The following is a 25786-nucleotide window of genomic DNA, read 5'->3' as shown; positions in this document are numbered from 1 at the left end:
ACATAACTCTTCAAATATTCTTCCTTCTTTGTTTTCCTTCTTATTTGCTGTTGGATTACATGGAACAAACTCTTACATCTTTCCCTGGTGGTTACATGGCCTCAGTGCTCTGTTTTTTCCTCTTTTGTTCAAAATTACAGTTTATCCCACTTCAGTAAACTTTTTTGAATTGCAAGTGACCAGGACAAACATGCTGCTCTGTGTTCCTTCCCAGTATTTGTCCCAGTGTTGATCTCAGCATTAACAAGTCTAATGTTTTTCAACCTGAGTGTAACACTACTTACTGTATGGTGCTTGACTAGGATTAAGATTATCCGTTCCAGTCTCTCCTGACATCTTTACTACTGTAAGGAAATTGTCTATTTTTTCTATTCTCAACTATGCCTTTGTAAAAGAAGAACAGTGATTTCTGCTAACTTATCTGGAGAATGTAGCTATTTTTTCAATTTGTTTCTTTCTTGTATGCATACCCCATTAAATTAAATGTAAACTCTGATACTTATTGATCATGTGTGATACTAAAATACATATAATGTTCCAAGCTTTGTCTTACCTAATTTAGGTTAAAATTTGGAGTCAAAAGCATTAGGTTAGTTTAGGATTTGGATTTTTTTTTTCAAGTAGTGAGATTTCTTCCAGTTGCATGAATACTGATTTTGTGTTCTAATAGATGTCACTATTCAAGTTTTGTTGATAATTTGTCTTTTCCTTTATTTTTAAGACACTATAAATCACAGCACTTGGACAACTTCTCAAATCTTATAGGTAAAAAATATAAAAAGGCTATTTTTAGGCAATATACTGATGCCAGCTTCACTAAACGTCTGGAGAATCCTCGTCCCAAGGAAACTGGAATCTTGGGCCCTATCATCAGAGCTCAACTCAATGACAAAGTCAAAGTAAGTAACATAAATTCAGAGATTAATCATACTATAGCATAATTTTCTGTTGAGCAGAGATGTAAAGAAGTAGTTTGATCTAGGTTTTTTTCTCAAAAAATGTATTATAAATGTTGGCCCTATTAAAAGGCATGATCACAAGTGACAGGTGTTTAACTTATTTTTCATCATTCCTTATATAGTTTCTGTGATTGTGCTTTATTTTACACTTTGTCGTAATACGCTATGTTCACATATATACTCTAAACACAATTTACAGTCTTTGTAAGATATATTTATATGTTGATGTTGGTCTAAAATGGAAAAAACCTAGACCCAAGTGGACTTCCAGGAGGATTTGGAAGTAAGCCCAAATGTCATGAGCCCCTCATTCCTTATGGTCTTATTTTTTCTGGCTGTTTTATACAATGGTACTCAATTTTCTTAGTTTAATTATTCTTTCGTGAAATTATGAAATGAAACTACCAAGCATTTGCATTACAAACTTGTGCTCCTGTCACATCTACTTGTCTTTCTGTTGTCACCTGAGGATGCATCACAAATTTTCATGACCTTTAAATGACACCAGAACTCTGTGAGTCTGAATTTAGCGTGTTTCTTTTTTTTTTTTTTCAGGTTTCATCAAGAGTAGGCAGGACATTTTGCCTTTTCCTCCTTATCCCCTTTGCATCTTGGAACCTGAGACTCACTTTTTAAATCTGTTAAAATTAATTTTCTCCCATAGTGAAGGTTTTTAATAATTTAACTCGATAACTTCATGCTCCGTGAGGTAGCATTGCCTGGCAGCTGGAAGAACAAGTGTTCTTTTTAGATTTTCCAGAGACCAGATGTAAGCCAGTGAGCTTTACAAAGCCCAGCAGCAGGGTACCAGTAGCATTTACACTGTGAGATTATATTATCAGACAATATTTAAGACATCACTTTCCCTTTCCAGCACTTCATGGGCTGAAACCAGAAAAATTCTACTGTAGTTAGAACCTTGGTATGTAATCAGACAAGGATTTATTGAATGCTGAATCCCCCTTTTTTTTTTTCATTTGCCTAACAATATAGATTGTATTCAAAAATAAGGCCAGTCGACCCTACAGCATTTACTTCCATGGAGTAACGCTTTCAAAGAATGCAGAAGGAGCTGATTATCCTCTGGATTCCACAGGTAAGAAATCCGTGATGACATTTTCTATACCACTAACTGTTGTGGAGGGTTTCGTTGCTTTTAAGAAGGCGGCTAGGAGTATGCATGATTGGGAGACCACAATTCTGTGCTCTACTTCTGCTGACCTGAAGTGTTTCTTTAGAGAAACCAAGGTATTATCTGCAAAGCATAGACCAATAATCTTTTGTACTGTCTTTTCTGTTCTTTGTGATTTTAGAGAAATTTAAACTTTTTTTATGTGAACTTCAGTTATATCAGAGGTAGCTTGAAATGACATAACTGCACCAATCTCATTAAAAGGTGGAGATTTATATTATATAAGGATCTGTATCATTACTATGTCATTAAAGTCTGTATCATTACTGTTCTCCATTATTTTATCTTAGGCAATGGGACACAGAGCAGAGGAATTCAACCAGGGAAGACCTACACTTATGAATGGAAAATTGCTAAAACAGACCAACCCACTGCACAGGATGCACAATGTATTACAAGGCTGTATCATAGTGCTGTAGATATTGAGAGAGATATAGCCTCTGGACTGATTGGACCACTTTTGATTTGTAAAAGTGAAGCATTGACACAGAAGGGTGTGCAGGTAACATATTGGGCAACCTCTTAGATTTTGCTCAAATAATAGTATTTGATCTACAGTGGTTTTGATCTTGCTCCCCTTAGAGAACAATTAAAGTGATAGGCCTCTAAAGAAATCTCTTGATCAAACAATCCTGTAATTGTACACGGTGGTAGAGAAATTGTATATTTCTTTCTTAGCAAGAGAAGCATTTCAACAAAAGGTCAACCTGACTTGCAAGTGTACAGACTTCTAGACTTGATAATCACTTTTCTTGCTGCTATTGTACCTTCACACTCTTAAAGACATTCAGATCTGAGCTGGTCCCTTTCTGTCAGATCCTGTTGAGTTCTAACCCAAACAGCATGGGAGAGCTCTGGGTGAGCGGTTCTGTTTGCCATCTGTTGAAATCTTGTTTGGCAAACAGTTGAGCATCACTTGGGAGAAAAAAATGTCAAAAGTTTCTGCTCAAGTCAAACCAGGAGGCTGATCCTTTTACAGAAAGCCCAGCCGTATACTATATGCATATCAGCAATGCTAGAGGCTTTCCCAGTGCTCTACCATGGATTGGTTGCAGTTGTGACCTTGAAGTCTTGACCCTCCTTTCCCTTAGCCCGGCAATCACGCTTACCACAACTCTGGTGAAGCTTATTGCTTAAGTAATAAAAAAGATAGTAGTACTGAGTCTTTAATATGTATCTGCTCATAAAATGTAACTTTTATGTTGACTGTCTTTCAGAAAAAGGCAGATGTGGAGCAGCAAGCAATGTTTGCCGTGTTTGATGAAAATAAGAGCTGGTACATAGAGGATAACATCAAGGAATACTGCACCAATCCTGCCAGTGTTAAAAGGGACGATCCCAAGTTCTATAACTCAAACATAATGCACAGTGAGTGGAATATCAAGTTGAATATTACAAAAGCTCACACGAACCTGAACATTCAGTGACTGCTATTTCTCAGATATAGTGCAATCAGGGAATTCTTGGGAAAGTTAGTGAAATTCTAACCCTGCTAGGTGGCACTGTACAGAAATATGCAGAATTTTAGGAACCAGTCTGGCTCTGGACCCTGAAGCAAGGACAAGGGCTATTCGACTTTGACAGAGCACTCTGCTGCCTTAGAGATACTATTTCCAGAGCTGAAATCTCCATTGAGGCTATTGTGGTTTCATCCCTGTGCCAGTCTCTTTCCAAGTGCAAATGTGAGTCCAGTTTAGTGGACTGACAACAAAGAACAGGAGATTTTAACAGTCTTAATCTGAAAATATTGAAACCACTTTTATTTTGTTTTCCCTTTAGCAATAAATGGCTATGTGTCTGACAGCAGTGAGATCCTTGGATTTTGCCAAGATAGCGTGGTTCAGTGGCACTTCTCCAGTGTTGGCACTCATGATGAGATTGTCTCTGTTCGCCTTTCTGGGCACTCTTTTCTGCATCGAGGGAAGTACGAAGATGTGTTAAACCTTTTCCCAATGAGTGGAGAATCAGTCACAGTGGAAATGGACAATGTTGGTAAGTGGTAAAACCATAATGTTTAACGACTATTCTAAGACTCTTTGTTTTTTTTAATCTCCAGTCTGTAAGGACTTACCTAAATAGGAAAGAAAGCTTTTCAGATAAACATAGTGCTGGAAAATGTTGAATCATTCAGCAGTGCAGCTGATGTGTATGGAGTTTTGTTGGCTACAGAGACTTAGCACATAACATAATTGTATGTAATACTGAGGCTCTTTCTGTTATTTTTTTGTTGCAGTGAGTTGGGTTCTTTTTTTGCTTCACAATTAGTACTGGAGTTAGCAATGATCATTTCAAGCCAATTCTAAAATAGTCTTTGGAAACAATCTAGTATCAACACTACTGTAGGACTTCCAATTTTGCCACGTACTTGTCCATCCTAACTTAGCTACAAGGGGCCAAAACTGTCAAATTACACTAGTCATTATTGAACAAAGTGGCTACACCTCACCTCAGACTTGTGGTCATCCAGCAGCAGTAAAGTCTACCTGACTGAACTGGACTACTAGTCATCAGTATACATCTTAATGTCAAATTACTATGAATACCATATCTTGAAAAGGTGATGCTAGAAACCATCTAGCCCACATGGAATTATTTACAAAAGGACAGAGGTTCTTCATTATGTAAGGCTGTGAGTGTTTAGCAATCATCCTAAAATCTCACAAGGTTTAGATATCCTTATCCTACTTAAAACACCAATGGGTTTTTTGCATCTTTTATCTATTTAAGTAACAAATTCTGTATGTTCTCAAAGCTTGATTTTGGTGATCACACAGCATTAAGACTTTGTAAGTCAAAAATGTATGTTAAATGGTTTTATTTGTTCAAAACTAGAGAATCATTAAACCTTCATAAGACTTTATGGAAACCTCCCTGATAACAAAGTCATACGTTTTCTTGATTTTGGTATGTGATCTGTTCTTTTCACCTTGGGCATGTTTTCTTTTGTAAATTTGCTGTTGTTAAAAACCAGGAGAGCTCTGCAGGTCACTTCAGGCTCTGATAAATACATAAAAATTGTATGTGACCTTTTTAATGAAAAATATTGTCTTTCCCAAATTCTGTTAATTCTGTCTATTCTGTCATTTCTGCTGGTTCCAAAAGCAAACTGTAACAAGCAAAGAACTTGGTTTGACGGTGTTTAGGGAAACAGATTGTATTTTGTCGTCTGCAGATTCTAATTGCAAATATAGAACTTATCTTCTAACTAGGCTTTGGAGGAATTATTAAAAATTTTAAGTTAATCTTAGATGCCTCAGATTAGCAGCCTAATGTTTTGCCTCAAATAATTTTATCCTTTTAAAATTCTTTACATTTTAAAAATCATCCTTTATACATAAAAGTCTTTTAAAATACTATGTCTGTCAAATGTATGTCAACAGTGCCTCAGAATGCATTTCTTTTGTTCAGTGCAATCTGTGTGGCACTGCATATAGTATTAAAGATAGGATGAAATTAAAACTTTATCTCTAAAGATCCCAGTCTTAGTTAAATCCAGATCTAAACATAGGATCTTTTATATTGTTTCTTTCTTTCTTTTTCATGTCTATCTCTTTTATGGGTTAGGTTTGATCCCAGGTACAACTTAATCTGTGGAGAAGAGCTTCAGCTCTTAGATGTACTTATTTATGTGTGCTATCATTTATTTACATGTATTACCTTTAATTGCAATGAGAACTCGTGCTAATCTCAGATGAGGATTAGCACTCCACTTCCTAAAACCCATCAACTTACCCCGACCATGATAGCCAACATCTACTCTCATAACTACTGTATATTAGAAAAATACTTGTATTTCCATTGCAGGTACTTGGCTTTTAACATCCTGGGGTACCCCAGAGATGAGTTATGGCATGAGGCTGAGATTCAGAGATGCCAGATGTGACTATGAGGAAGATGACTCCTTTGATATTATGGATTTCACTCCCACCAAGACTGATAAAAAGGCTATCTCCACCTCAGTTGAGGATGTGCAGGAAGAAGAGGCAGATAAAGAGGACTCGGATTATCAGGATTACCTGGCTACTTTTTACTCCATCCGAAGCTCAAGGAAGGGAACAGGTGATGAAGAAAAACAAAACCTTACAGCACTGGCCTGGGAACAGTATGAAGGCGCTGATGTCACGAGTTCTGAGTTGACATCTGGCTCTGGTCTGACAGCTATTAATAGTAGTGAGTCCACAAACACCTATAAGTTCTTAGAAACTATCACTCCTCTTCCTTCAATTGATGGTGAAACATTCCAGTCAAATCACACATCAGTCACAGCAGAAGAGGACTTATTTTTAGCTAGGACAAGTGATGGAAAGGCTGACTTGGTATTTGAGAATAGAAGCCAAAGCAGTTATGAAACAGATCACGGTAACAAATCTGCAGGTGAATACTTGCCGAGCAACAGGGAAGGCCAAAGGAATTTTGCAGAAGAGCTTCTGACTGATGGAAAGGATGGTAATTTTTTTTCAGAAGAGCATCAAGAGGAAAACACAGAAAGCAGAAACCATGACAGTAACAGTAAAAGGAAAAGGAGAAACTCGCTGGCCATGAAGTTTTACTCTGTCCAAAAGATGAATGCTCTTCTACACCATGTACGAAATAAAAATGTCTCATTTTTTGATGAGACCAGGGCACCTCATTCTGTTCATCATCCAGAACAGACATCTGGTATAGCCACGTTGGGAACTGGCCAGCTTCCAAATGATTATGATGAGGAACTTGAAGAGGAAGAAGCCAAGATGGAAAATGCCACGCATGCGGTTAACTCGACGCTTGCTTTAGACCTCATTGTAGGAGATGGGTTGAATGCATCCAGTCCCTCTGAACCCAAGCTCTCCAAAGATAGACAACCAGACACTTTAGGTCATACTTTCAGTAATGTAAGCCCTAATTCAGGCCCTGCACTAGTAAAGAACTTGCTAGAAGCATCGTCACCCAGGACTCAGAAATATTCTTCTAAAATGACAAATGAGGAATGGAATTTGGTGTCTGCAAAAGGAACTCTGGGATTAGAGGCAAATTTAGACAAATCTGTTAGTGGGATGTTAAATCATCGTGGTGGAAATGGTACAGCATTCATAAATAAGAAGCATATGAAGAAGTATCAAAGGTTCTCAAATTTAATGGGAGAAAAACAGAATGGGAGCCACATGCACCCAATTCTGAAAGGAAAGGAGGGGAATGGGAACAAGAATGATACCTTGAGTACATCTGGAACCTTCATCAAGATCCGAAGGAAAAAACAGGAATATCCACAAACAACCCACTTGCTGAGCCCAAGGAGTAAAAAACCCTCCAGAATCGCCGATTCTATGGCAGGGTTTGGCCGTACATTGTCTCCGGGTGAGACCAACCACACAACACTGCCATGTTGCACTAACACCACGGGGGCACCTAGCAGGGCCAACAATACAGCGGATCTGAGTAGAGCCAGGCACGGAGAGTCACTAAATTACACACTAACCCCAAGGCAGCTTAAGCCATCCATCACGATTGGGCTTCCTCAGGAAAATGGAGACTATGAATACATTATGGAAGGCTATTACAATGAGGAAACATCAGGTGGGGAATACGAATACCACTATGTGAGCTTTGAGGACCCATACATGACAGATCCAAAAGTGAATATCAATGAACAACGTAACCCAGACAACATTGCTGAGCATTACCTGCGTAGCAAAGGGAATGAGAGGAGATACTATATCGCAGCCAAAGAGGTCTGCTGGAACTACGCAGGATATAAAAAAAGGTTTGGCTAAATAATTTGCTTTCATTTTGCACACCGTCTGATACATACTAGCAGAATGTTGATTCACGTGCTGATAAACTTAAGAGCATCTTTAATGTGTAACGTGATTTCCAACATTTCAGTTGCTGAACCCTAAGAATTTTCCAGGGGAGGCAGGGATCTCCCTAGAATGTCATAGTGAGAAATTATTATAATAATGAGCAGCACAATTAAGAACTCTTCTCCGCCTCTCCTTTTTTTTTTCCTTAACCCCCTCTTCTAGACTCACTAGAAACTCTTTATGGCAGAAGTTGAAACACCCAGTATAAGAGGTCATGAGAGAAACTTCCAGTTAGTTTTGTTATACTTGAATGACTTCTTTTAATTCCTCCTTGACTTCTTGGATTCTGTAGTAGAGACAAGATAGAGACCACCTTGTACAATGTCTTTCCAGGAATTTAATGGATTAACTGATGTAATATAGGCAGGTTGTGCCTATAGGCAGGATGAAATCTCATTTTTTCGCACTAGTTCTGGTGTCTCAGTTCTCCATTGTAAAATGAGATAATAGCACTTTCCAACTTCAGAAGACTGCAATACTGAAAAACATATGCAAATTGATTAACCACACTCGTGACTGCCTTATGCTTAAAGTAAAAACAAAGCTGCATAAGTTACTGTGTGGTTGTTCCTACTGTTTAGAGAAAGTTGGTGACTGAATCACAAACGCTGAAGTTTTCTTACATTTTGACAGGGAAGACTGACCACTGTGCCACAGCAGAGAGTATATGTGACCTGAGAGAAACTCTGTACTAAAAATTGAATATGTTAATTCCTACAAATTTAGATTAGTGCCCTGCAATGTGTAGAAATTTTTTGTCAAAGTGTTGAACTTTGTGGTCCTTGAAAGGAACAAGACCAAAACTGCCACAACTTCAGGTTTTTATCAAAGGCAGCAAAAATAGAAGCAAGAAAAACATCACTGTACAAAATTCAGCTCCTTACATATATTATTTCTCAAACTGAATTTCGGTTTTATTTGACTGGCAGTCCCCTGCCACTTTTTCAGTGTTTTCCAGGTTTTACTCCTGTCTAATCTCAGTCCATATAAATGGTACATGCAAAAATGGCAGAAGCCACAGACGGTTTCTTTGCACATTTGCAATATAAAGAAATCCTTATGCTCAAAGCTCTGTGTAGAGCTCCCCAGTGAGGTTTGTCCTCAACTGATGAGAGGTGCAGAGTTCCAGTACAATTAACAAAGCCCATGGCATGTAATGTCCCAGTGTGCTGAAGAGCTCAAACCCAGCCACTCTTCCCAGTAGATGACTTCAGTTAAGTTTCTATTTGCAGAATTCATAACAAAGCACAATTTATAGGGAATAATAGAATGTTTTATCAGAATAATAGCATTTTGGTGCTTCTACTTAAGAACTGAAAAAAATTATTTTAATGCCTAAAAGCTTTTTTTTTCTTACCAGCTCTGTGTTGCAAAATACAGATATAATCAAATATAAAGTGTGCTTCTTTTATCTTTCCAGAGAAGGTATGTCTGTGAGACAGTAGGTTATAGGTGGTAGGCTCACTACACTCTGAGCTAAACCCTGATACAGATTATTGAGGCTAATGATAAAAATGGAAAATAGAGTTCAGGTGGGTTTTCAGAGTTTTGTTGGAGTTTTTCAGCAATAGCTGACCAAAACTTTGAAGGTTTTCATATACAAGTGTAGAACTAGAATTGTCTGAGCATTGCAAGCCATGATTTTCAGAATCATCTGACATTTATTTTGTATTTATCCTTTATATTCTAAAATGTTCCTCCTGTATTAGTTCTCAGATTTCATCAAAGCTATTATTTCTGACTCACTGTGTGGGCTTTTAATTGGGGATTTTCTTTCAGTACAATGGTGAATGACAACACCTGTAAAGAAGGCACCACACTTAAGGTGATTTTCCAAAGCTATACAGACAGTACCTTTACGACTCTTCAGGGTGAAGATGAATATAATGAACACCTTGGCATCCTGGGTCCAGTTATCCGGGCTGAAGTGGACGATGTTATCCAAGTAGGTCAATGTTTTGAATATGTGTGCCGGATAAGATTTAAGATTCTTAGGGCAGTCTTACAGCATGACTGTAAACACGACACACATTTTTAAAAGATGATGACAGGGAAACAGCTTTCAAAGACAGACATTGCAGTGTGGACACGCAAGCACAGTGGTGTGTCACTTTGAAACACATCCTTCTCTCTTCCACAGTAAATTCACTTCTGTTTTACTTTCCTGTTTCTCAACATTAAATACTATCTTATTAGTCTAATGTAAAATGAGATTTAAGTTTAACATTTAAAAAAAATATATTTTTAACCCCAGATGGCACTGAAATATTACTTTTTCTATGTTAAGGGAGCTTCTTAATAAAAAAAAAATGATAACATTGTATTCAAGTTGAATATTTATATTTGTCCAAAAAGCGTATTTTCCTCTGGAAACTTTTGCATTAAATGGGCTGGTTAGTTCTAATACAAACAAGGATGGAGAGGAACTATATCCTTGGTAATACCATGCTATATTTGCATTAGGAAGCACATTGTTGTAGAGTTTCCCTTTTCTCATCGCTCTTCATCCAGTCTTCTAATACCCAGAGATAGACTTAGATGGAGAGAGCAGATCTCTTTCTCCTTTCTGCTTATTTCAGTAGAAGTAGGTGCACAACAGAAACACAGTGAGCTACATTTATAAACATGGCTAAGAGAAGAAAGAGGATATTTTATCTTGGAAGTGTTATTTGCTAAGGACTCTCCCTATCCTCATGCTCCTCTGGGACAAGTGAGAAGCACCAGTTTCAGTGAGAGCAATATATACAGAGGTCTAGTGTTACTGTGTTGGGTCCTTCTTTATTGTGACTGTGAAGCAAAGTGTAAGAGATAGAAACTCCCCATCTCCCTGCTTGCTGTAACTAAGCCTATCCAGGTGTGAAAGGCAGCAGTAGAAGTCCTAAGAACCTAGACTCAGTGGAAGACAAAGAGCTAGATAAAATGCTTTCTACTTTTTAATTTACTCCATGCATCAAGGAGAGGGTGACTGCATGGAGATATTAAAAGCTGTCCCTGTCACCTATACCATGAACAGTGTAGCCTGTTATCAATACACAAATCTTGACTCTCACTTGAGGTCATGTGAATGTCTGGTGTGGAGACTTTTATTTAGGCCTGGATTTGCTGAACAAGAATCTATTTCTTCTATGTTTTTTAGGTTCATTTCAAAAATCTGGCATCCAGACCATATTCCCTCCATGCTCACGGACTCCTCTATGAAAAGTCTTCTGAGGGAAGCCTTTATGATGATGAATCTACTGCTTGGTTTAAGGAAGATGATGAAGTTCAACCTAATAACAGCTATATATATGTATGGTATGCAAACAGGCGATCGGGCCCTGTGCAGTCAGACTCAGCTTGTCGGGCCTGGATCTACTACTCCGATTTAAATCTGGTAAGGAATTCAAAACAGAAGAGGTAGTGTTGCTGGGGTTGCTCACAGAAACGTTCACCTAGTCCTCTCTCCCTCCCCAGCTCAAGCAGGGTCAGCTAGAGTAGGCTGTCCAGGACTATGTCCAGTCAGGTTTTGAATGTCTCCAAATGATGTTTCTGTATGACTGTAGAAATGTAAGCTGCAAGAGACATTTTAGATAATTGTCCTTTCTTTTGAGTGTGATGTTTCCATCTGACATTTAATCTGTTGTACTACATTGAGAGATGATATAAGCGGTTGAACAATTCAAACTGGGGAGCTCTTTGGTAGACCGAGCATGAGAAAGGTGAAGATACAAGGCAACAGCAATTCTGGCCTCTGCTTTAATTTTTTTGGGCCTGATGCATTTCTACAGAATGCTGGGTTTTTTGACACCTTTTGGGAAATCCACTTTTACATCTAATATGAGTTTATTACCTTCCAGGAGAAAGATATTAACTCTGGTCTGATTGGACCAATACTGATCTGTCAGAAAGGAACCTTCAGTAAATCAGACAGCAGAACGTTGACACGAGATTTTTTCTTGCTTTTTATGGCTTTTGATGAAGAGAAAAGCTGGTACTTTGACAAACGTTCTAGAAGGCCTTGTACTGAGAAGACCCAAGAAACACAACAATGCCACAAATTCCACGGTACTTACTTAATTTTGCCAAGTATTCCGTTTATTGAGATACGGGGAAAGACTTTGGTAGAGGTATCTCAGCTCATAGTGCCTTTGAACATGCATAAATCCTGCACATTAATTTTGAGAATGGGGTGGGATTTTTTCTCCATTGTACCCATAATAGTCATAGTTTTAAATGTAAAGATTAGCATTGACTGGAAGTTTCTAATTAAAATGAAGAAAGGACATATTAGAATTTTCAACAGAAAACCTCTCATACTCATCTACCCCTCACAAAAAAAACAAACAAACAAACCACAAAAAGCCAAGAAACCTCTCTTCAGTAAACAGTTAATACCCAGAAACATTTTTGCAAGACATTTTAAAAATACTGTAATAATATGACAAATCAGGTAGTTCTACTGAGCTATTTGAAGCAGCTGTAGGACAGCCCTTCATATACGTCTCTATGGATAGAGATTTTAGTCATGTAGAATTAAGTGGTGAGTATTCAAAGGTAGCCCTTTTTTCTCATTGAAATGATGTTCAGTAATAAAACTCTATGTTTGTGGCTTTGAAAATCTGATCCTGTTTATTTTAAGTGAACGTGTTTGAAGAAGCAGCATATTGCAAAGTGGAAGCTGCCTTTTGACTGTGGATATGAAAACTGCAGAACACGTTTTGGATAGCCATCCTTTCTTTTGGGCCTGATGTTCCCATCTGACATTTAATCTCTTTACACCTCCTTGTTCTCTTCTCCTGGCAAGCAAACTTCTCATGTGTTACAAGCAAACCTGTACTCAGATCCTATGCTGAGGTTGCTGGATTTTCTGAATCGATGTACGTAGACTGTGCAGTGTGCAGCACTTTGAATTGGAAAAGGTGTTGTTTTTCCCAAATGCATTACTTCATTATTTTACTCATTTTAATGACTACATTCTAGCACTTTAAAGAAATCTGTTTTATGAGCTGTGTTCCTCACTGGTTTTTTTCCAGCCATTAATGGGATTACCTACAATTTGCAAGGCCTGAGGATGTATGAAGGTGAATTGGTCCGATGGCATTTGCTAAATATGGGTGGGCCAAAAGACATTCATGTTGTTAATTTTCATGGACAGACCTTCATAGAACAAGGAGAGCCAAAGCATCAGCTTGGTACATACACACTCCTACCAGGTAAGTATCAGAGCAGAAAAAGTTTGAAGGGGTAGTCGTTGCAGTCTGTCATAGAATCATAGAATGGCAGGGGTTGGAAGAGACCTTTAGAGATGATCTAGTCCAATCCCCCTGTAGAGGCAGGTCCACCTAGATCAGGTCACATAGGAATGCGTCCAGGAGAGTCTTGAAGACCTCCAAGGAAGGAGACTCCACAATCCCTCTGGGCAGCCTGTGCCAGGGCTCCTTCACCTGAACAGTAAAATAGTTTTTTCTTATATTTAAGTGGAACTTTTTGTGTTCCAGCTTCATCCCATCACCCCTTGTCCTGTTGCTAGCTACTATAGAAAAAATGTATGTCCCAACCTCCTGACACTCACCCTTTACATATTTGTAAATGTTAATAAGATCTCCCCTCAGTCTCCTCTTCTCCAGACCAAGGTAAAGGTGAACTTAAGCTGGCTTTGGGCAGAGTAAGAAAGAGTTTGAGAGCACTAACAGTTCTTTTGTCTATGATACTTAGAAGGAAAATCATTGCTTTGCCCCTCACTTAACAGTATGGGAGGGGAGAGATAAAGATAACATTGCTATCCTTTCAAAGTGGAAATTCAAGTAAAGTTGTAGACAAAACTTAAGTGCTTGGACAAACGTCATCTTCTCAGATGAGAGATATATATGGAAAATGAATAGCAGTATGATCTGCAGCACTGTCTTCCATTTTGCACTTTCCTTGTCACTCGCCAGATCTGTGAGCATGAGTGTTTTTCTCCCCTTTATTGCATCTCTCTTTTCCTATCTGCAAAGTATGTCATAGCGCTGGGCCTGGCTTTGGAAGGTGCTGAACAACAAAGGTCAGTAAGGGGAAAAGGGAGCTGGTAGGATAGCATCAGCCACCAACTCCTTGGGAAACAACATGTAAAATACTGCAGCCTGTTCAGGCTTCAATACCAACAAGGCTCATTGATATTTGCTGGGAAATACTACTCTGGTGTCTGGCTCACTATGGTGGGGGTTTATTTTCTGTAATGTTAACATGAGTGTAGTACAGAAGGGAAAGAATGAATGTGAGCCCTAGCAGCATTCTTATGTCCTGAGAGAAAGGATATAAGCTAAAAGTATTCATTAGGCCTCAGGATATACTCTTTTGCCCATCATGGTCAGCAGTGCATGTGTGCAGTAACAGTGCTTATGGAGCCTGTAGTGCCAGCTACAAGTGTTTGAAAGAACACAACAAAAAAAGGCAACACAGAGATTAAAATAATGGGATTTGCTTGGGATATAGGAGTTTATTTTAGTGAACATTAGGTGGTTTATTCACTATTTAAGATTTTTAGGGTGATGTTTTTCACTGTGACATCTATGTACATCTTTCTTTGAATGGGAACTGGAACTATCATGTCTGCACTAACTAGCAATGTAAGAAAAACAATGAAACATGTGCTGTGCTTTCTAAAAGGCACAGCAAACAGCCTGAACCATATCTTCTTCCCGCACAATCCTTGCTAGTCCTGGGGCATGCAGAAAGTGAGAGGAGGGCCTATACACCTGATTCTCCCACATCTGCTTTTGACTGCTTTACATCCATCCTTTACATTACTTGAACAAGACACTGGGGCAGCAGAAGTAAGGACTATAATCAGCACCACAGCTGATTATAATATCTCTATATTATGTAATATCTCTATATTATGTAATAAACTTAAAAGCACTTTTCATTAACGTGCAGGTACTTTTTGTTACACAGAGACATTGAAGGTTTTGTGCTTTGCACTAGCAGCAATGGTTAGGTTTTGATCTGCTCACTTAATTCCAGTCTCAGTCTCCAGCTGGAACTTGTTTCCTAAGAGAAAAAAATGAGATGGTAGTAGTTATTACTCTCTCTGCAATGTGTAGCAGTTTATTTAATTTTTCTGGATTGAGTCATACCATCATGTTTGATTTAACGTCAAATCTCGCTAACATTGACCTTACAATGCTAATGTTTCTGATGTTTCTCTTCCATTTTTTTCTAGGCTCTTTTAGAACAATCGAAATGAAACCACAGAAACCTGGCTGGTGGCTTTTAGACACTGCAGTGGGGGAATATCAGCAAGCAGGAATGCAGGCATCCTATTTAGTTGTAGAGAAAGGTACTGAATGAAAGTGTTCTTTGACTCGGAGGGTCAACATATAAAGTCATCTCTACCCTTTTAGGATCACTAAAAATAAATGTGGGAGATTGTTCTGCAAAAACCCAAAGCAGATTCTAAGTGCATTCAAGGAGGAAGTGGAGTGGTTAATTGCTGTCAATTTGTTCTAGGAGAAAAAATGTTTACTCTCTAGCATACTAGCTTTGAATTATGTAGCATGCTATCTTTGTTGCTTTAGCATACTAGCTTTGAATATGAGGTTTCCTCGTAGTGACTAGTGGATCCATCTGTTGAGAGAAATTGCAGAGATTAACTTGGCCTTCTCTAGGAAGGGAGTGGTCACGTTACAGTAACACTAAGAATTGTTCTGAGTGATGTTGTCTTAGAAGGTTCCACCAGTGTATATATATAGGAATAGTTCTCCTTTAACAACAAACTTACCATGCTCTCTTTAGAATGCAGGATTCCAATGGGTCTGGCAAGTGGAGTTATACTCGATTCGCAAATTGATGCTTCACATCATATAGGTGAGTTAATACTTGAAAAGCTCTGGGCACGCTCCCTAGTATACTCAACATACTATTACAGTTCCATATTCTTTTGGCATCTCATGATACATCCTAAAAGATCAGTTCAGCAGTGAATCAACTGTCAGGTTAAAAAGCTCTCCGATGCTGCGAGCAGAGACTGTAAGCTGAGTTAGGTAGCCCTCTAACGGTGATCTACTGTCAGATTCACAGGCTTGAGAATCAGGGAGTCCTCTGTGACCTACTGGGTGACCTGGAACAAATACAGCTTTATCTTTTTTGTCCTTTTTTTTCTTTTTTGTCCTGCTTGAAAATTAACACCAAGTGTTCAAAAAGCTTTTGAGATTTGCATGTGGTATGAGATGTGAAAAGACAAAGTGTGTCTGTTATGAAAGATTTGGGAACTTGGCATTCAGAACAATGATCGAACCTTTAATTTACTACATTTATTCCTGGTATAAAAGTGGGATTATTTAGTAGACAAACTAATAGAATTTTACGTGAACAGTGGCAAAGAAAGTTATACATGTTAACGTGCACATGCAGGAACACACATCCTTTCCCTTGAAACAAGAAGTTATTTTGAAAAACTGATTTTTCTTTGGATTTAATTTTCCTGACACAATGTTATAAAGATGTGAAAGATGTGTTGTCAAATATATTCCATATCAATTGCTAACATGGAAATGTCCTTGGGGAGCTCTCTTTCATGAACATAGAGCATGCTTTCTGTCTGATCACACTGGTGGCTAAAAGTTGTTTAGCAAACCCTAGCCTTGGGTTCCAAATCATCAGACAACACATTACATAAAAGGCGTTTCTTTTTAGTCATTCTGCCAACTGTAAAACTTAACAGCTGACTTTCAGTTGCAGACTATATACAAAATATTCTAGATTATGGTTTTAGAGTCTCTTGGTTGTTTTTTTGTTTAGGTTTTTTTTACCCAAGATAGATTGGAAAAGGACTGAAGTACTCAATATCAGTAGCTAGTCATAGTCTCCATTTCTTTCAATGCCTCTCTTCATATCCCTGCTTTATTTATATTTTCTCACTAGACTATTGGGAACCTAAGTTAGCCCGATTAAACAATTCTGGAACATACAATGCTTGGAGCACTACAATGCAAAACGAAGAACTTCCTTGGATCCAGGTATGGTTGGTACACAACATGTGCTTGACCATCACTGAGTTGTGATTTCCCTACAACTTTTTTTTGAAGGTCAAGCTGCTCTTGTTTGTACTGAGAAGACTGCTGGGCAAAACTGAAAAGATGTAGCAAGTTTGATTGGTGATGCTATAAACTGTCCATTTTCCCTGAAGTAACCCAGTCTCTACAGATCTTAAGGCTCATTGACTGGACAGTTACCCTCACAGTTTAGACTAACCATTTTGTAGGCAAATGGGTCATTCTTTCCAATACTTCTTTGTCTACCTAACAGTGCATATTTATAGGTATGTGTTTTTTGAGCAATCATTTCAAGTGTAATGCTCTCAAGCATTGCTTCAGGGTTTTTTTTGTCTGTTTGGCTTAGATGCCTCTGTATCCAACTTGATACAGCATAATGTGGCTTCACAGGGAAATAAAGGTTATAATTATGGCTTCAAGCACTATATTATTCACTCACTTCAATTCATCATTTTCTTCCATGCCGATCAACTTGTGCACCAGGTAGCACACAAATTTTCACACAAATTTAGGGAAGATAGTAAATTTCTTACAAATCTTGTTCAAATTGTCAGTTGGGAGAAAAGAAAGACTCAGACTAGTGTTGCAGTGTAAGTTCAGCAGATGGCCATTGTGTTTGGCTTGCTAACATTTGACGTGCCAGCAAGTTAGTGGAGATGAAGGTTGGGAGACATGATGTGGAACTGGAAATAATGCTGGAAGGAGAAAGAATTTGATAGGGATCATGGGTGGTGAGAAGCTGAGGTTACTACAGTAAAGCATGCAGACATGTGCATGGCATTTCCCGAAGAATGAGTTTCACTGCTGATAAGATCATCTTGCTGCTTTGTTTTTATATGCTAAGTGCTTGTACCTAATATCAGCAAGAATAGTGGGTTTTCAACACTTCAGAATGTCATACACATTTTTTTAGCCTGAGTATCCAAAACTAGAGACAGTTTACAAATATGTGAGCCTTGAATTTCTCTATACTCCTTCTGCCTACCTGTAAAACAGGGATAGCAGAGTTCTGCCCACCATGGAGATGCAGTTATTTCTGAGGCATCGTTGTGGTGCATACACAAATAAATACACACATGAAATGAGAACCAGACAAACTCTGGCATCTGACTGTTATTACTCCTGAGACCATTGTGGGTGTTAAAATACATGGCTCAAGCTATTGTGTAGATGACCAAGTATGAAACAGGTTTCACTGTGCTTATTGGCTCTATAAACACTGTTTTCTGTTCCTAGGTGGACTTTCAGAGACAAGTTCTGTTAACTGGGATACAGATACAGGGAGCCAAGCAGTATTTTAAGTCCTTGTACGTCCAGAATTTCTTTATTGTTTACAGCAAAGACAAACGGAAGTGGAGCACCTTCAAAGGAGACAGCTCCCCAGCAGAAAAGGTCTGTACATGCCGTAGGGGTTGCAACAACTTGGTAACATCATAGGATGACTTCCTAAGCCCACATCAGCTTTTTTGAAGCAAGCAGGATGCAGAATTAAAAATTGAGCCCCACTGTCATTTAGAATTAGGTCTTCTTTTTTGATCCTCCCTTTCTGCTATGGCAACAGTTGAACATTAAACTATCTGAATTGCCTGCAGAAGGCCTGTTTAATAAATGAGGTCGTACCCTGAAAGAGGTCATTTTATGCTCAACCAATCCAGCCCTACCTATTACAGCTCCCTTTAGTTTACCATGGGACTCCTATGGCACAACTCCAAAATTGATAACCTGTTGTTGCCTCTCCTTTTGCCTCTTTACCAATGTCACCTTACAGACTTATGTAATGCATAGAAGTGGGTCATTTCTTTGAACAGAGGCCTTTGGGCACTTGCAAATATGCTAAGGTGGGACCATGAAATATTTCAAGTTTCCCTGTAGCATAGGCCACTCCATCACCATGGATGGTGTAAAAAAAGACTGCTTTTGTAACAGAGCAGGCTTTCAGTATCCAAGCTTTTGTTCCCATCCAATTAACTATATGTGGATAATTTTTGTTGGGTTTTTTTTATTAGATTTTTGAAGGTAATTCCAATGCCTATGAGGTGAAAGAGAACACTATTGATCCCCCTATTATTGCAAGGTACATCAGAGTCTACCCATCCAAGGCCTACAACAGACCTACTCTTCGCATGGAGCTTCTGGGCTGTGAAGTAGATGGTAAGAATGGGTCATGTGCTGGTGCTTCCTTTCTGATTTTTTTTTTTGCCTAATATGTTAAATGAAGGTAAAAGTGTATATGTTCTCAATACCAACATTGTGGCTTAGGCTGTGGCTGCTTGGATGAACCAGAGTTAACATAGTGCTTCTCTCAACAGGTTGCTCTTTACCACTTGGAATGGAAAATGGAAAGATCAAGAATACCCAGATAACTGCCTCATCTGTTAAGACATCCTGGTTTAGCACATGGGATCCTTCACTTGCTCGTCTCAATCAGAAAGGAAAGTTGAATGCCTGGCGAGCCAAGGTAACAAGTGAAAAACAGGGATGATGGGAAGACAGCTCAATAAAATAGTGCTGCCTGAGTGCTTGTGCACTTCCTGCATGCTCTGTCCAGTGCCAAGCCTGATAGGGTTACTTCTCAGCTCTTTAGCTGTCCTTTGGGATGAACTTCTGGCAACATCAATGAAATCATATTTTGAGAAGTGGATGATGTCCCGGTGATGCCAGAGCCTGCAGCCCTTCCCTGCAGAAACAGCCCTTTTAATTTCAGGAGATTAATACAAGTTGAATATTTGTCTCCAAGGGGTTAAAGAAACCCCTCCTGCAGTGGTTTGCAGGCAGTGCATCTTAATGGATTTGGGAGTGTATGGACGTCAGCAAGACATGTAAGCTTCTGTGTCTTCAAAATGGAGCTGCATTTCTTTACAAAGTTCTTTGAGATTTGCTGGGAGCTACTGTTTTGGTTGCTTTTATGTATTCCTTTTTAATACTAGAGATAAATCTTTTATTTTTCATTCTGTGTTGGAAATGAATGTGGAAATCAGAAGACACCAAATACACCTACTGCAGCAAAGAAGTTAATTGTAGGGGCCAACAAGAACGCTTGTGACTTTTGCCCCAGCTTCACTCTTCTGCACTTCTTTGATACAGTGTTGATGCATTTTGGTGCAATTTTAGCTGACTTTAAACAGGATTTCTCACTTAAGCAAATAAAGACATAGCCATGTTTGCTAACAGACAACCCTTTCTGTCAATTGTAGTTGAACAACAGCCAACAGTGGCTGCAAATTGATCTCCTCACAACTAAGAAGATAACTGCTATCGCTACCCAGGGGGTCAAGTCCATATCTGCTGAAAACTTTGTGAAAACCTATGTTATCCTATACAGCGACCAAGGCTCAGAGTGGAAATCATATACAGAAGATTCAAGCTCAGTGGCCAAGGTATCGTCCTCAGCTCAGACAATTTTATTGTTGCTTGGTTTAGGTGCCAAGCACAGTCAAGGTCCAAAGGCAGAATACCCAGCCAAAGAGATATTCTCATAGCACTTAATGAGAGGGAGATGATGTTAATACAGATAGTGTCATAATAGCCATCTGATTTTGGTCACAGCAATTAATAGTAATAAAAGGAAAGAAAACCAAATCTGTAGAGGATGCAGTCAACGTTGTGATAAAAGGAGCTTGACACTATTTGTAAGGGAGGGCATTTAATTTGAAAGCACAAGGGATTTCCTGGAGTCTCTTTTCAGGATTTTTATTTCTGCCTTGATTTTATAAGTGAAATTAATGATAGTGAGCACTTCTGCTGTAACACAGCTGGAGAGCTCCTGATACCTAAAGCAGACACAATATTTGATATTGTTGCCCCTACCACCTTACACAAACCTAAGCCCCCAAAAGGGCTATTAGCAGAAGCAAAATCAGACAAGTTTGGTTTTTTTCAGTCCACCCAAATTAGAGTGGCAAATTTTGTGGTGCGGATGAAAGAGGCTGCTTAATTCACTCAGATATTGCTGGTCTGAACTACTTTTGACTCAGCATCATAGGAAGAGATTGTATATGGTCATATGTAAAATCAGAAATAAGACAGTCCATCTGCTCTGGATGGCTAATGCAACAGCTTGGAACCATTTAAAAAAGAAAAAGCAGGTAGTTTTGTTATTTTTTTTTTAAAGTGCTGCCTTTTAATTAATTGTGTTTGTGTTACTTGTAGGTTTTCTTGGGTAACAAAAACAGCAGCGGGCACGTCAAGCATTTCTTTAACCCACCCATCCTGTCCAGGTTTATCCGCATCGTTCCAAGAACATGGTATCACGGTATTGCCCTTCGGGTAGAACTCTATGGCTGTGATTTTGATGAGGGTCTGGCTGTGAAAAGGACTGACAAGCCTGGGAGCTCTTAACTTTTCAGCAATTCTCATGCAGAAAAACAATCTTTTTTAAAACTCTTAAAACAATTGTAGGTAGTAGTTTGGATGTGTGCTTCTTCAAAGGACCTTAATGTTTTGCCAGCAAGAGTTGTGAGAGATTTTTCTGGCAGATGTTTCATTCCTGCAAATATACTAGAAAACAGCTTCATTTCTCTGGGAAGAAATAACAGTCCCTTATGATCTGTATTACCACTTCTTCATTCTAGCCAGTACTCTGTCTTACTTTTTACTGAATTTTAAGTTCCAAATCCCTAGGAATGGAGGACTCTGGCCTTAATCCTAAACCCTGATTATCTCCATTTTGTAATGCTTCTGCAGCACAAAGGAGGAATAGAAAGCTGCAGCAGGTGGATGTTCTCCATACATAGGGCTGAGAGGAAAGAAAACAATGCAGATATGGAGCTGTGGTGCTGCATTCCAGCAGCACTTTGGTAAGAAATTATTGTAGAGGTGGCCTCACTTGCACCTGTCTTTCATCTACACAGCAGCAAAGGTAGAATACATTCCAGCATTGAGGCGTGTGCAGTCCCTTCTTGGAGAATGCGGGTTTGCGTTATTGATTTGGTTCTTACATACCCAGCACACTTGAAATGCTGTGGGTTTCACATAGTTAATCTTCTGCGTGCTTGCAAGGAGAAGGGGACTCAGCAATATCATTCTTTCCCAGAAATGAGAAGGGAATGATTTAACCTGGATTATGGCAGGTCATGGAACTGCAATGACAGGACCAAAGTGAGAATCCATGCAAGTTCAGTCCTATACAAGCTTTTAGGACATGGGTAGAGAGAGCTCCCTCAAACAGGAAGGCACTGAGAACTGTAGCAGTTCAGTGAGAATGCAGCCTGGTGGTGGCAGAGGAGAGCGTTTGATGAAATTGGGTGAGAGAAACATCTGCATATTCTTTGCCATTTAGTGGAATTTTTGTTAATGAACCACTCTGTGCATAGACCATGCATGGATCTTTCCCAGGATGATTACATTTAGTGCAAATATATACACAGTCCATGAACTTCCAGTAGTGTTTTTTACTTCTATCCTGTAACTTGTTTAATTGCAGAACTTCCATTTATCACAATGGGTACCATTGACCAAGGTGGATTTTTCAAAGCAGTTTGTCTTTGAACATCATACGGTGTTATTTCAAGTTATTCCAAGTTATTTCAATCGTTTTTCAATTCATGTATCTTACAGACCATGCTTTTCAAAATGAAGGTATAGAATGGAAACGAAAAAAGTAGAAAAACTAAACAAATATTTTCGTGTTTTTTTACTATGTCACAAACTGTCGTCATTTTTCACTAGGAAATAAAGATAACATTGTAGCATGAAAACCATCAAGATTTTATTTTGTATTTTTGCCTTGACAGTAGAATCATTAGAATTGTTATGGTTGGAAAAGATCTTTAAGATCATTCAGTCCAACCACTTGCCTCACACTGCCAAGCCCATCCATAAACTAAACCATATCCCTCAGCACTTCATCTATGCATCTTTTAAATATCTCCAGGGATGGTGACTCCACCACCTCCCTGGGCAGCCTGTTCCAATGCTTAATAACCCTCTCAGTGAAAAAGTTCTTCCTAATGTCTAGTCTAAACCTCCCCTGGTGTAACTTGAGCCCATTTCCTTGTGTCCTGTCATTCATTACTGGAGAGATTGAGCTTCCACCTCACTACTATTGAGCTTCAAGAGATTGACCTCCACCTCACTACAACTCCCCTTCAGGTAATTGTACAGAGTGCTCACATCTCCTCTCAGCTTCCTCTTCTCTAGGCTAAATATCCCCAGTTCACTCAGCCACTTCTCATCAGACTTGTTCTCCAGACTCTTCACCAGCTTCATTGCCTGTCTCTGGACATGCTCCTGCAATTCAATGTCCTTCTTGTGGTGAGAAACCCAGAACTGAACACAGTGTTTGAGGTGTGGCCTCACCAGCTCTGAGTACACAACTACAACCACCTCCGTGGCCCTGCTGGTCACACTATTCCTGATACAGACCAGGATGCCATTGGCCTTCTTGGCCACCTGGGCACACTGATGGCTCATATTCAACTGGCTGTCAGTTAGCACTCCCAAGTCCTTCCCCTCTGGGCAGCTTTCCAGTCACTCTACCCCAAGCCTGTAGCATTGCATGGGGTTGTTGTGGCCCAAGTGCAGGACCCAGCACTTGGCTTTGTTGAACTTCACGTGATTGATCTCAGCCCATTGACCCAGCCTGTCCAGGTCTCTCTGAAGGGCCTTCCTGTCTTGAAGTGGGTCTACGTACCTGCCCAGCTTGGTGTCATCAGAAAATTGACTGAGGGTGCACTTGATCCCCTCATCCAGATCATTAATAAAGATGTTAAACAGAACAGGCTCCAGCACTGAGCCCTAGGGAACACCACTGGTAACTGTCTCACAACTGGATTTAACTCCATTCACCACCACTCTCTGGGCCCAGCCATATAGCCACTTTTCCATCCAACTCGGAGTACATCCATCCAAGCCATGGGCAGCCAGTGTCTCGAAGAGGATGCTGTGAGAGACTGTGTTGAAGGCTTTACTAAAGTTCAGGAAGACCATATACACAGCCTTTCCCTCAACCATTGAGTTATCTTCTCATAGAAGATCAGGTTGGTCAAACAGGACCTGACCTTCATAAAGCCATGTTTACCATACCTGAACCCTTGGTTGTCCTGTATGTGCCTCAGGATGCTGCTCAGGATAATCTGTTCTATAACTTTTCCTGGCACTGTGGCCAGACTGACAGGCTTGTAGTTCCCAGGATCCTCCTTCCAGCCCTTCTTGTAGATAGGGGTTGCATTTGACATCCTCCAGTCTCGTGTGACCTCCCTGGTGAGCCAGGACTGCTGGTAGATGATGGAGAGTGTCTTGGTGAGCATTCCTCCAGCTCCCTCAGCACCCTCAGGTGGATTCCATCGGCCCCATGCACTTGTGTGCATCAAAGTGGAGCAGCAGGTCACACACCATTTCCTCTTAGACTAAGGGGGCTTCACTCTGTCCCCCATCCCTGTCTTCTGGCTCAGGTGGGCAGGTGCCCAGTAGTACCTCTTTCGCAATAATTAATGAAATTTTGCATCGTAAAAGTAAAATTTTCAGCTTGATCAGAATTTTCAGTGCTAATTAGAATTCATTTCAAATGGTGAAACTGTATGAATTATTGCTTCATCCTAAAAGATCAGTTTCTGAATACTTTGTAATGGTACAAAAAATATTTTTGATACAACCATGAAATTGCAACAGACACCACATTTGGTAAAATAAGAAAAAATGTAAACTTTGGAGTCAAGTTTTACCCTAGAAAACAGATAATAAATACTTGCTATCTTCAGCAGGGCCAGGATTTTGTGTGCTAAGTGCTAAACTATTTAAGAAAGACGTGATCTTAAAGGGTCTAAATAAATAATGAGTTCATCATGTATATGCATGGTTCTATGTAAAGTTAGACAAATGCAAAATTCATTGCAGGAGCATGAATTAATACATCTGGATCAATCTTACAAGCTGGTGATTCTGCTTTTACTTGCTAACAGATAGGACTTTGGTCAGCTGGGGTCAGGTGTCCTGGTTGCATCCTCTCTACAACCTCTCATAGAGTGAGGGGGAAAAGAAAAGGCCTTGACACTGTGCAAACCCCATCTAAAACACTTGTTATCAATGGTGTTTCATTCAGAACTCCAAACCACAGCACTCTGTGGGCTGCTGTGGTGAAATTAACCCTGTAACACTCGTGTTCCAGTATGTCCAGTGTAGCTGAACAGGAAGAGCTGCAGTGCCTGGGCCCTATGCCAGTCCGGGCACATGGCCATGGCTGTAACAAAATGTCACCTGGCACAGACGAGGAAGACAATAAGTGCTACAATAAGCAGCAGAAGTCCAAAATAGTGACCAAAAAGCACCAGACTCTAATATACAGTAAGGCAAGCAGGCACAGGACCCTGATAATTACCAGATTAACAGCTATAAATTTTACCTAGTGTGCTCTGATCCAAGTCTTCTTGCCCCATGTCAGACACCAGAAAGGACTGTGGTGGGTTGGCCCCAGCCAGCAGCAAAGCCCCCACTCATTCACTCGCTCCCCCACTAGCAGGCTGGGGAAGAGAATTGGAAGGGCAAAAGCAAGAAAACCTTGTGGGTTGATATTGAGGCAATTTAATAAGTGAAGCAAAGCGGTCAGGTGTTCAGCCACTTCTTACCACACTGTAACTCTAAACATCCCCCTTTCCTCCTTCTCCTTTCCCCTAGCTTTTCTCTCTCTAAGCATGATGTCATATGGTGTGGGATCTCCCTTTGGTCATCTGTCCTGACTTCCTGTGTGGTTCCAGCCTGCTTGCTGGTGCGGCACAGTAGGGTGAAGAAGAGGCCTTGGCAGACGGTGCACGCACTGCTCAGCAACAGCTAAAACATCAGCGTGGT

The 25786-nt window shown here is 39.7% G+C and overlaps 1 protein-coding gene across 1 annotated transcript in view; it reads left to right on the top strand.

Moving 5' to 3' along the window:
• The window catches only part of F5 (coagulation factor V), a 38419-nt gene extending 15731 nt beyond the window's left edge, over positions 1-22688 (top strand). Inside the window, exons 9-26 of the mRNA XM_062004840.1 lie at positions 722-899; positions 1953-2055; positions 2442-2653; positions 3369-3519; positions 3931-4143; positions 5956-7891; positions 9771-9936; positions 11128-11364; positions 11828-12035; positions 13004-13183; positions 15175-15291; positions 15747-15818; positions 16875-16969; positions 18242-18397; positions 19012-19156; positions 19315-19463; positions 20200-20382; positions 21155-22688. Coding sequence (XP_061860824.1) covers positions 722-899; positions 1953-2055; positions 2442-2653; positions 3369-3519; positions 3931-4143; positions 5956-7891; positions 9771-9936; positions 11128-11364; positions 11828-12035; positions 13004-13183; positions 15175-15291; positions 15747-15818; positions 16875-16969; positions 18242-18397; positions 19012-19156; positions 19315-19463; positions 20200-20382; positions 21155-21343 — 4690 coding nt within the window. The 3' untranslated portion in view covers positions 21344-22688. The remainder of the gene's footprint in view (positions 1-721; positions 900-1952; positions 2056-2441; positions 2654-3368; positions 3520-3930; positions 4144-5955; positions 7892-9770; positions 9937-11127; positions 11365-11827; positions 12036-13003; positions 13184-15174; positions 15292-15746; positions 15819-16874; positions 16970-18241; positions 18398-19011; positions 19157-19314; positions 19464-20199; positions 20383-21154) is intronic.
• Positions 22689-25786: the final 3098 nt, after the last annotated feature.

Source organism: Colius striatus, chromosome 1, assembly GCF_028858725.1.
Source record: "Colius striatus isolate bColStr4 chromosome 1, bColStr4.1.hap1, whole genome shotgun sequence".
NCBI classification, from domain to species: domain Eukaryota; kingdom Metazoa; phylum Chordata; class Aves; order Coliiformes; family Coliidae; genus Colius; species Colius striatus.
This window is presented reverse-complemented; position numbering and strand designations above follow the sequence as displayed.